Here is a 13,237-nt window from a genome sequence, read left to right on the forward strand (position 1 = left end):
CACAGTATTATCGCTGAGATGGAAACAATGTTAAAATTATGGCGTAATAATCAAGTAAATGTGAAAAATTGTAAAATAATATAGGCCTAATTTGTTATACATATGTATTATCTAAGATTTTATTAAACATTTTTTTCTAAATTATTGTTTTCTTTAGTCTCTGGCCCCAATTAAAAATTATTTGTATGTATTTATATGCGAAATTATACCCTGACTTATGCAAATTCGACTTACGCGGTTACCACTCGGTCCCACCTATTGCGTAAGTTCGGGGTATTACCGTACTAAAATATAATAAATAATTTGTGTAAGTATCATTTAGCACATAATACAGAAGTACATTTAGAATAAGTGCACATAGAATACATGTTGTGCTATACCATATATATAAAGTAAATATAATTTTAAAATATGTGTAATAGTAATTTTTATTACCCTGGAATGTGTCCTTGTGTTAATAATAAATTTGTATTAAAAAAATTGAAATGCTTTATTATCTGAACTTGATTATCAAACTGGAAAGATGTGAATTAAAGTGTACAAAATAAAAATACAATATGTTTATCTTTGATTCCAATGAACCATAAAGTTATTTGGATAAGTACTTCTTTAAGATATGCAAGTACATACAAATAAAAACTTTAAAATAGGATTTAAGGAAAAATGTCTATCAAGTAGAATTTCCTAAAAGATATGATGAAATTACTTACATAATTTATTGAATCAGATCTAAAAACTTAGAAGAAGAAAAATACTACTAAGATAAAAATGATAGGGCAACAAAAATCAGATCATTATAAATAAACAAACAAAATAGATTAAAATTCCATTGGATAAAGAAAGTAAAATTTAATAGAGAGGAATAAAGTAATGTTAAATCTTATAACAATAAATCTTTTATTTAGCTTTTACTACATGATAAATAATAAGAATATTAATATTATGAACATAAAAAAATAAATAAAGTATAATCAAAAGTTTTAGTAACATGCTAAAATTTGATAATGAAAATTTGAATAAGCCAATTGAATAACATTGGGATGACGTAATAAATGACTAATGTCGTTATTGACAATAATGTGTAATTATTGAGTTAATGTTGAAAAATATTGCATTAAAAATTGAAAGACTTGTTAGAATTTTTTTTTAAGTAATGATGAAATGATGTAAGGAATTTGTTTAGAGAAAGATTTTGTTTAAAAAATTTTTTTATAGAATTTTGTATAATATTATTCTATCAATATCATTGCATTTTATAATCCTGTAAGTAAAAAATATATATTATTACATTATCATTTAAGAAAATGAATCCTCTAACAACAGTTTTTCATTAATAAAAAATTTTCAATTTTTTTATTGATGACACATTATTGTCTTGTGTAATAAAATTTTTCAGTAATTAAAAAAATGTCATGCATTTAATATTAAAAATATATATATATATATCTGTTGCAATCTTTGAATCTGGTTATTTGTTTCTGTTACATATGTAATATTACCAATTTGTTTCTAAATTTTAATAATGATTTTTAGATATTATCAAAAATTCTTTATTTCTATATTAAATCATAATCAGAATTCAAAATTGTTCAATTCATAGTTAACTTTACAATTTATGTATAGATTATAGATTATAGATTGTTTAATACATGTTTATTGATCAACTTAATTTCCACTAAGTTATAAATTACAAATACTGTATAGACCAATCAAACATGATATAAGAATATTTTATATTGTATGATTGAACTGTATTGTTTCATTAAGATTATTTTATTGAATTTATTGACTTAAAAAAATTCTAGAGTTTTTTAAATGAAAATTATAATATGCAGTTTAATGCTAAGTATCAAAAACAAATTAAAATTAATTTTGATCTTAGTGATAAGAGATTTGTCTTACATTTAATCTAGCAATTAGGGATATGAACTAAATCATATTATTACTCAAAGTTACAACAATATACAAGCAACTGATTTAATTTTAAAATTTTGCAAATTTGTTCATTTATTTTAAATGAATATAAATAGTAATAATGTTTTAATGTTACATCTAGAAATTTGCAAACATATATGCACAAATTTTGCAATATATATTTTAAACATTTACAGTAAATATGAAAATGTGATCAACCTCATTGTTCTCTCTCTCTTTTCTTTATTAAACCTAAAAAATGTATTTGATCCTCAAAATTTACCATTGTCTTTAAATTTTAAATTTTGAAATTGTCAGTTTTTTATCCTGTTGGAGTATTGGTATTTTTTTGCATTATGGATTTCCAATTTTTAGATTAGCCTATTTATTTACAGATATAAAAGCCAAAATATTCTTTATTGGCAGTATTTTTAATATATTCTTTTTTAATTTCTTAATTATATAATCTGTTTTTTAATATATAAAATAAATTAAAAATATTAAAATTAATATCTGTTATTTGTATCACATCTTTTGCTGATAGTAACATAACTGTATCATAATGATGCAGATATAACTTGACCTTTTGGCATATTTTATTAAGCTAGCTTTTTCGACAGAGTTATCATTTGACCTATTTATAAATCTTACCTAAATTTAACTAAAGTCTGATTTTATAGATTTTTGTATTAAAAAATATTTGTTCATACTAATTATAATTAGTTCACTTTGGTTGTTCTATTAAATTATTTATTTATATTTTTAAAACATTAGCTCAATATTTATACTTTTTTTTAGAAGTTTAACAATTTAAGACTAAATTTAATTTTTATGCATAAATCAGTTTTTTGTTTACATGTGAATATAAACTAATCTATAAAACAGACAACAAAAACTAATAGCATTTTTTTAATTTTTTAAATTATATGAGGAAAATATTACCCATTTTTTAATATTTGATAGCATTGCTGAACAACTACACAGCATTGAACATTGTTTTTATCTTTGTAACAATATATAGATGAAACTGTTGTAGGAAAAAATCTAAATACAATCTAAAAAATTGCTTGATTGTCTATTTTTAAACTAACATTATAATAATAATAATTTGTTGTTGGAGACTTTATAAATCAATAATTTAAATTATTTAATGAATTAGCTTAACATTGTTCTATGAATAACATTATTACTTAATCAATAATTCATAATTTTACATCTGTGTTTGTCATAAAAATCTTGTCTTTTTGTGGAAGAAGTCTTATTTTCTTTAACATTTAAGTTTTCAGTCATGTCTTTGCAGTACAGAAGTAAGGTGCATTTATGTAGCAAACATGTAAGCAAGCAAGCTAGTGATATAGTCAATTTCATTTAAAACAAAATATGTCACTTGATTACTTGCATCCTCTGGCTGTTACCAGTGTGTATATATTAAATACTTAATATACAGAAACAATTAAATTCTAGAATTACAATTTAAATAACAACCAAAAAACAGTCAAACTATCAGAATTTTTGTGCTACTAATTTATTTATTAATTACAGAATATGTCACCTAAGATATGCAGAATTACTGTCTTGTAGAGAAAGTTTGATTAATTAGAATTTTCAGTTATATTTTCTAGATGCCTCTGAATTATCTATAAATCTTTGACTTGTTCCAAATTATTTTTTTGATTATCACTTAAATACTGATTTCTTGGAAGATGGAATTAGCTAATTTTTTAAATTATGATACTAAAGGAAGTTGAGTGGTTGAAATTAAATATTAAATTTTTTTATTCCTAAAAACATTTTGTGGTAAAAGCTATTCATTTTTATAACTTAATGTACAGTATAACAATATAATGAACTTTAACTATCATGTATGCATATATTAGAATTTCTGTTAACTTACTCTAATTGTTTATATGCAGAATGAAATACAGTAGTAATTTTATTAGAAGATGCTACTTTTGACTATTGTATATTGATACTTTCCTCAGAAATTTTGTCATAAGATGATATAAATTTATTGGAACTTTGATTATAGTTGTGCAAATGATTATTATATAAAATTAGTAATGAAATTAATTTTTTTATGATGAAAGTAAAGGGTAAAGGATAGTTTATGAAATTTTAGCTATTTTTTTTATCAATTGTTATATATAAAATTAGGAAATTTTAAAGAAATTGGATATATTATTTGAAAAACAATTGCTCTCTACTTTGTTGGAGGTTAAAAATATAATGACTACTGCTGAATGTTCTTGGACTTGTATATCCTTTTCAAGGGTTTTGAATTCTTTGTCTTATGTTTTTGTTAGTTATGACTTTAGAAATGCTTGAAATCAAAATCCTTAAAAATGGATAATAGTTCAAAAATGTCTACTTATGTTTTTGCATTTTAAACTCTGCTGAAGTAGTCAGTATAAACCAAACAAACTACCAGATTATTAGGCTATTTTAAAACTAATTTCAATACTTAATTATGAAGTAATTTGCTTAGAGGTAGGTGGTTAGGCTACCATTATTTGATAAATTTAATAATTATAAATAAATTGCTAGTATTATTTAAATTATATATTATATATATATCTAATNTAAATAGCAAACCATATAAACTTTCTATTGAAAATTTCATATTCTTCTGAATTTTTAAAATGTTGAGGAATGGTGAAATATCAGTATAATAATCTGGTTATTGGTTTATAAACCATCATAAATATGTAATAAAGTTACAGTAAATATTTATGAAATTTCTCAAATCAGATGCTATTCCATTCATTAGTCATATCTTGTTTTTTAAAATTTTAATGTATTTTGAAGATAGAATTCATTTATTTTAAAGAAAAATATTTTCAAGATTTGTATTTCCTTTTCTTATTATATATCATAATAAATTGCTTCAGACTAGATTTAGAACAATTGTAGTCATAAAATATTTTTTTCTTCAAGTAAAGTTTTTGAAAACTTAAATTTAAAAAAATTAGATTTAAAATAATAATAATAAAACTTTGGAATTCAATATTTATTTATATGATTTAGTGTAAAACATGTGAGAAGTATAAAGATTTATAAACATTCTCAGATGGATATAAAAAGATTTGTATCTTTAAAAAAAACTCAAATTAATGGTATTTGAGAAGGTGTAAAGAAGCAGCTTACCAGATTTGCATTTAAATCATAAGTATTAGTAGTTAAATTATATTTTTAATATCATTGTCATGATCAAGAAATAAATTAGCATTTACTGACCAGGATAATGAGTTTCTCTTTTGTTTCTAGATAATTGATTACCATATACAAAGATGGTATCTTAGTTTTAATTTTATAAAGCTATGAATAATATCAAAATATTGAATAAGAAGATTTTATTAATTATTATCCTTTCCATATAAATTACTGGATTATTTGTTTTCTTAGCATTAATCTTAATTTGCTAGAAAACCGTTATAAAATCAGTGACTAAATAGATAGTAGATTATTTAATTTGGTTTATTATTATTTAAATGAAAACTTTTTATTAAACTTTCTTCAAACAAATCAAATTTATTTTTAATTGCATTAAGATTATCATTATCATAACTTTATAATATAATATGCTTACATTTGCTTATGAATTTATAATCTTAAAAAAAATCATTACTTCAATTATATATCTCAATATTCTGTTATAAATTTTTTTTATAGATGTCATTAATTTTTCATATAAGAGTTCTATTTTTAACATTGTTAATTTGAAAAGAATGAATAATGATCACAGCTCATCTCAATTTTTAAATGAACTTTGAAAATTTTTTTTTATTTTAAAAACAATGATGTTAAAATAAAAAGATGGATGCCATTAATCTTTTTACACAAAGACATATATAACTAAAGACAATGAGATACATTTATTTCTCTAAATAATTTTTAAGTTAAACTGATTTTAGAAACAACAGGAATAAAAGAAAAATGTATAGCTAAAAAGATTATTAATATCTTTATAATGCTAGAATATATATTAATGTTAGACTTTTGTAAATAAAATAAAATTACAAAATATCAAAAATATAAAATAGAAATTCCAAGTTCAGTTAGATAATTAGTTCTGTTGAATTACATTGATTCTTGCTGACTATAAATCAACCTCTTCTATGATATATTCAGTCAATACATTTCAATTTTGATATTTTTGCATAAAGCTATGATATCTTATAAATCAAAATCTTTCATTTATGTTTGATCAAACAGATATATACTATATATAGTTTTCTCACATTTTAGAATACTCAAGCAAAATTCTATTGTCTTTAAATTTAATGTTAGACTTTTGTAAATAAAATTAAATGTTGTTTTCTGTTTTTGTTTGCTCTGGTTCTTATAATATGTTCAAAATGTTAAAAAGTTTTTTTATATATTAAACTTTATTTTAGTGACTATTATATTAAAAACATGACGACTTTATTTGAATCAAAGCAGATTTGTTAAATTTTTAGCTATTTGTGGAATGTGTAAATATTTTTTCTAACATCACATTAAAAATAAGTAAGTTTTCCTCCTCTAAGTCTGTTATAAATTTGTTTTTGATAACTTTGTCAAATTTAAATTTTCATTCATTGTTTTTCAGTTTTGGAACAGGAAAATGAGGTGACAAGATGATCTGTTTTACTTTAGCCTCTAGTAAATATACTTTATACATTTATTAGTGATCACACTACTTCAATTGCTGTATAACATCGAGCTACAATTTGGCAATAATAATTACAAATAAATTTGATCTTGGAGGAAGGCATTAGGTGTCATCTCGTATTAAATTTAATAATTATAATTTAATTAAATAATTTTAGATTAAACTGGCTGATTGTGTGCCTTGTGTTTGGGTTTACAGGATGGTGGCACTGAATGTGCCTCCCAGTCATCACTGTATTAACAACGATGGTTATGTCATAATGTTTATTTAACATTATGGAGGAGATCAGACCAGCAGTCCTGGTAGTGTAACTGGCAATGCACAGTAAGCAGCAGTTGCGGGTTCACATCCCACTCCGGGCCAATTTTCTTCTTCCAGTTTAATCTAAAATTATTTAATTGAATTATAATTATTAAATTTAATGTGAGATGACACCTAGTGCCTCCTTCTAAGGTCAAATTTATTTGTAATTTATAATTATTATTACTGAATTATAGCCTGATGTTATATGGCAGTTGAAATAGTGTTATTGCAATGTACTGGGTTTAGTAAGATGTCTATTCTTATTAGTAATCTGTAATCATTGCCTATTTTGGATTTAGTCTTTTTAGTCAACAATTGATTTCTTTTGATTTAATAATAATTTATGGCTTTTATTCTCTTCTCTTAAAGTTGAGATAATCTTGAAAATTAGTCAGAATTCTCACATAATAGATTTCATATCTCAGTTTGCATTTCTTAGATATTTGATATTGAAACTTGAGATTTTTAATCATTTGTTGGTAACATGATGATTAAGATATTTTGTCTTAATAACAATACATATTTCAAATTAAGATGGAAACTAATAATAATAAATAAATGTTGAAAAAAATAATAATAAAAATTTTAAGAAACTTTTTCATTTCTGTGTAAACAGTTTTATTATAACACAGAATTAATGAACTGTGTTTCTCATTCAAATATTGAGATGTGTATTCATGGTAAAAATATATATTATATTATTTGTATTCTATGATGTGTATTTATTAGGATTAGAATGAACTTGGAAATATTTAACTCGTCGAGTGTATTATAACTTCATAGAGCTAACCCATGGCATAAGAATTGCAATAGCATACCCTTCAGAAAATTTCAAGAACAGAAATAAAACCATTTCAACATCTGTACCACTATATATTGCACACCTTCAGAGTAGTCATAAAAAGCATGACATTTATTGGTAGGTAATTTATAAGGTAATATCTCAAACATTAGAGAGGGAGAGCCATCTAAATTTCATATATCAAGGATAGAAATATCTACTAAACAACAATTTTTTTTCTCCTATCGCTTTATTACTTGATAAATAAAACAGAAATGTTTAATAAATAGTAATAATAAACAGTACACAGAAGATAGTCACTATTAAGCAGTCATAATGTCTATATATTGTGGTGATCCAGTAGCTTCATGGTACATATCCTAATGATTTAGGCCAGGATTACACTATCAGAGTTGTGTCAAACTGCTGGCCGATTCATGGCTGCTCCTTTAGAGAAATAAAAAGTTTTGATTGCTACATAAAGTCAGGTCATAAATACAAGGATATTTTAAAAGGCACAGCACTTACAGATGCCACTTATAGGGAAATGCCAAATTATGCACAAGACAATACAGCACATCACATTGAATTGCAAGCTTTTAACACAAACTGACTATTTACATTGACATAACCAAATAGCAAATATAATACATGAAAAGCTTAACATAAACTTGTATACACCCAGAAACCATACTACAAATACACACACCTCAGTCATACAACAACAACAACAACAAATATATTATGAGTGAGCCATGGTCAGAGACAAAATCTTTTATCAGAACAGACCTGAAATCACATCTTTTGAAAAACAAAACAAAATCACGTACGTTATAGACATAGCTGTACAATTGTTCATAATATACAAAATACGCATACTGAAAAACTAGTAATTACTCAGAATTTACTTGTGAAATAATAAAGGATTTGTGGAGTATAGATAAGATACTTATTGTACCAATAGTCCTTTATTGCACAAGTGTTAGACCACATACACTAGACAAAAGTCTAGAATTATTTGGGTTTTACAGTAACATATATATCATACTATAGAAGGCTGACATACTAAACATGTATCACATAGTCAGGAAATTCTTAAATACAGGCACACACATGAATAGCACATAAACAAAATACATTGGTACCTTGACTTGCAAGTTTAATTCGTTCCATAAAAGAACCTGTAATTATTCGTATGTCAAATCAATTTTCCCCATTGAAATGTTGTTAATCCATTCCAGACCCCCAAAACACTGCAATTTTTTTGTTACATGTTTTTAAAATAAGAAAAATGTATTCATAAATAATGAATATTGTATAAAAACACAATAGAATGTACTGCAATAAACTGGTTTTGTGGATGTTGCGGTGTTTCCTGCATAGATAAAGAAAGAAAAGATGGAAAATTTGAGAAATGAGAGACAGGGTGCTGCACACAACATGGAAGTGAACTAATGCCTACATCACTTGATCACATGTTTTTCTATAAGCTAGCCTGTCAGACATTAGAAGAGTAATGAAAATGACAAAATTATGGCAGTTTTCCATCTTTTTTCTTAATCTATAGCAGTGTTTCTCAACCTCTAATGAATTGTTGCCCCCTTCAACGTAGTATCACCCCCATCACTACAAAATACCGATGCTTAGGGCAGAGACTAACGCCAAACTCGTACTGCATTGAATAGACTAGTGACTAGTATAATATTATTTGTTTAATTATTGTACGATATAACGAATAAAATATCTAATTATTCTTAATATAATATTTTACTATATCGCCCAGAAAATTGTTTTTTGCCCTTCAAAATACAAATTGTTACTAATCGTCCCCTCAGCATAGAAAAACGCCCACGTGGGGGTGATATCGCCCCGTTGAGAAACACTGATCTGTAGTTTGCTGTGGCATTTGCTGCACCAACTAGCAGTGAGGTATCTGAAGCTGGCTTATAATCTGAATTTCAGCTTACAACTCAAAGCAAAAAATTGGCCAAAAGATGGCTCATATCTTAAAAAACTCGTAAGTTTGAGACCCTTAAGTCCCACTCATAAGTCCCTTGACTTAAGAGTGTCCTAACTTAAGAGTTTTTTGAAAGCCTTGAATTTGGTCCAGCATTGTATTAGTTGCTGGTAAGATAAAATCTAACAACATCATCACCATAATAGTAATATAAATGTTTAACATAAATTCAGAAAAAATTTAATAAAAAATAATGTTAAATTCCATAATATTCAATAATGTGGATTGGGAGTTGATCACTCAGCTGTTATTTGCATACTGCTGTAAGAACTCTCACTAGCAGTTGTATCTGAATTAAGCTTAAAAGTGAAAGAAAAATGCAAAAAAATTATTTGTTTTAGTATATTTAATTTGATTTGTGCTTCTGTTTTGCAAAAGGAGACATGACAAAATGAGCAATCACATACAAATGACAGCAAATGTTGTTTAAAAAAAGATGGTAACTGATAACAGCGAATTATTTTTATATGCTTGCTTGCTTCATTTATTTATTGAAAAGAAAATTCCTAAATTAAAAATAATATTAAGCATGTAATTCTAAAGTGTATTTTTTTGTACATGTCAGGTTTAAATTTTTTTTTATTTGCAGAAATCTGTCATTGAAATAGTGGCAGTTTTTTTACTTTATTAGAGAAGTTTAACATGTTAAAATTTGATTGTGATTCATAAAACTGAAAAATTTGCCAACAAGACTGCCACTTCCAATTGAATATTTATTCTTTTGACTTTTTTATTAAAATCAAGACATTTTAAAATTATTTTCTATATAATTTTTCTGAGTTTATTTTGCTTTATTTTTAACACTACAATTTATCTTTGACTTTATATATATCAAATTTTCTGTATGAGATAATTTTTACTGAATTATTTTGACTACTATTTCTTCAATGTTTTCTATACTGTTTTTGATGATCACTTTTTACTAGAGAAATTTTTCACAAAGAATGTGTGTGTTATTTCTTCTGTTATTCTAAAGAAATCAAATTTTGCTGGAATAGCATAATGTATAGTACAAGTTTTCATTGAGAAAGATACAGATCAACTCATTTTTTATTTGATCTGTATATTTCTCATGAAAAGTTGTTATTAATGAATAAATATTTTAGGAATTATTCACTGTGCTGTTTTAAATTTGATTTGAAAAATTTTTATATAACAGACATCTTATAATCAATTTGATTTTAAAGAGGTAATATACAATAAAAATGAATTTATTGTGTGTGGTGTTTTTTTTCATAATAATTGATAAAATGCCAATATTACAAAAAATTAGACACAATAAACTTACTCTTATATACAATAAAAATGTTATAATATTTTTATAATTTAACATGTGTATAATGTAATTTGAATAAATAGGATAAAAATGTGTATTTTTTTAAAAATGTTAATTGAGAATGAATAGTAAAATTGGTATATTAAACTATTTGATTTCTTTGTAGATATTGTTTGTCATTATCAAGTTTTATTAATTTTTTTTTTTATCATTACAAGAATTCTACTTTAATAAATACAGCAAAACCTGTTTAAAACAGAACCTGAATAAAACAAAAACCTGCCTAGATGGAAAAATTCTTCAGAACATAGCAATTTTCTATGTTTAAAAGAAACCCATTCAAAACAGAAACCTGCTAAACCAAAAAAATATTTGGTACCTTGTGATTTAGGTTTACACAGGTTTTACTGTATATTTAAAAATTTGTGTTAGTTTAATAATATATTAAATAAAACTTATTTCTATTACAATTTTTGTATTGAATATTATCTTGCATTTACAGAATTACGTCATGGAAATATTACTTTGGCAAGGAATGAAAGATCTGAATCTGTTGGACAACATTCAAAAACTGGAATCAGTAACAAGAATAGCTCATCATCCTGTCAAATGGCCGTAGTTTCAGGTCGCACATCATCTAATATATCACAAAGTAATATAAAATCCAATTCTCCAAATCATCCACCTTCCAGGTCTCATATAAAACCTAGTAGTAGCCATTGTCATGGTAACTCCTCCTCCATCCAGTTAAATAGTTCACATAATGCTGTTACAAATTCAAGATCAAAATCAGAAAATCCCAATAAACTGAAAAAGAACAACTCTATGGCACCATTTGTTAGAGTTGAACGGATGCCAGATGATATGTTAAAAACAAACTCAGTTCATGCAGTAAATTCTTTATCAACAGATAAAAATGAGTTACCATCACCTCAACAACCACCACCAAATATTAATATATCTTCTTTATTAAATGTTTCTAATTCTGGAATTACTTCTGGACATGCATCTCCTTCCCAATTATTGCCTTCCAGTTTTTCTTGTGCAATAGACTCTGGATCTTCAAACAGTACTGTGCCCTTAAATTCAATGGGAGGTGATAGTTTATCTGGTGGTGTGAAAAAGCAATCAGGATCAAGTAAGAATAAGAAGGTCCCCAGGGAGAGGAAACTGTTGCTATGTAAAGGTAATTATTCAGTGAAAAGAATGTACTTATTTTTAAAATTAATTTTCCATCTGATAAATTGAAAAATAGAAATTAATGAATAAAAACAGACAATAGTAAATTTTTAAAATTCTTACATGCACACATAACTATTGTTAATTTTAAAATGTTTTAAGGGTAAAAAGAACCAAGATTCATTAGTGTAATAGTGAAAATTAACACTATGCAAGTTTTTTTTTAAGATTAAAATTCTTGAATCAAGGAATTATAGGAAAAACATATTCAAAAATTTTTTAAAATGTTAATTTTTTTTATTTGATGATTTTAATTTAATTTGCTGACACTTTTAGTTGCAAATAGTGATTACAAATGGTACCTCACTTTATAATTGTTTATACATCATTGCATAAAATATTTTTTGCTTATTCAGCAAAAGTTTTTCTTGGATTAAATTAATAAGACACTAATAATGATGTTATGATATGTATAATTATTCAACTATTCATTAATAATCTTACATTTTTATCAGGAGAAATCTGTTTATAAGCATAATAGACATCACTTTTGGATGCTGGTGTTTGAACAGCTCTTGCAGAATTCAACTTTTTTACCTGAAAATTAAATAAAAATTTTATGGTTCTATTGCATTTATTAACACATTTTAATAACTGTTTTCAATTAATGTATAAATGTAACACATTCATTTGCCACATTTCATAACAACAACAACAAAAATTCATATAGTAACATTATAAATATTTTTGAAATACAGTTGACCCCCCTATAACGTGGGTTTCTATAATGGAAATTCCTATAACGTAGCAAAAAAATTGCGGCAGTATTCGTATAAAGGGACTCGTAAAACGTCGTCACCGACTCGTGTCGCAACAAGATTGGTCGAATCTGGACCAATAGTAGATGAGCAGCCGAACTACTTTCCACCGTACAGCGCCACGCTACGGAGAGTTTAGGCGGGTAAATTGAGTTTGCTATCGTCTGTACAGTATTATATATAAATTAGGTACTGTACATATAATTATATATCAATTATATATAAATTAGGTACTGTATATATAATTATATATTAACTTAATTTATTGTAACTTTATTATAATTATATATATATTTTT

At 25.0% G+C, this 13,237-nt stretch overlaps 1 protein-coding gene across 1 annotated transcript in view; it reads left to right on the top strand.

Moving 5' to 3' along the window:
• LOC111628436 (mucin-5AC-like) overlaps positions 1 to 13,237 on the top strand; it is a 242,134-nt gene that overhangs the window by 136,568 nt on the left and 92,329 nt on the right. The window contains exon 4 of the mRNA XM_023372220.1: positions 11,445 to 12,128. Coding sequence (XP_023227988.1) covers positions 11,445 to 12,128 — 684 coding nt within the window. The remainder of the gene's footprint in view (positions 1 to 11,444; positions 12,129 to 13,237) is intronic.

This window comes from Centruroides sculpturatus, unplaced genomic scaffold, assembly GCF_000671375.1.
Source record: "Centruroides sculpturatus isolate CEXI.00-Female unplaced genomic scaffold, Cexi_2.0 scaffold320, whole genome shotgun sequence".
Lineage (NCBI taxonomy): Eukaryota > Metazoa > Arthropoda > Arachnida > Scorpiones > Buthidae > Centruroides > Centruroides sculpturatus.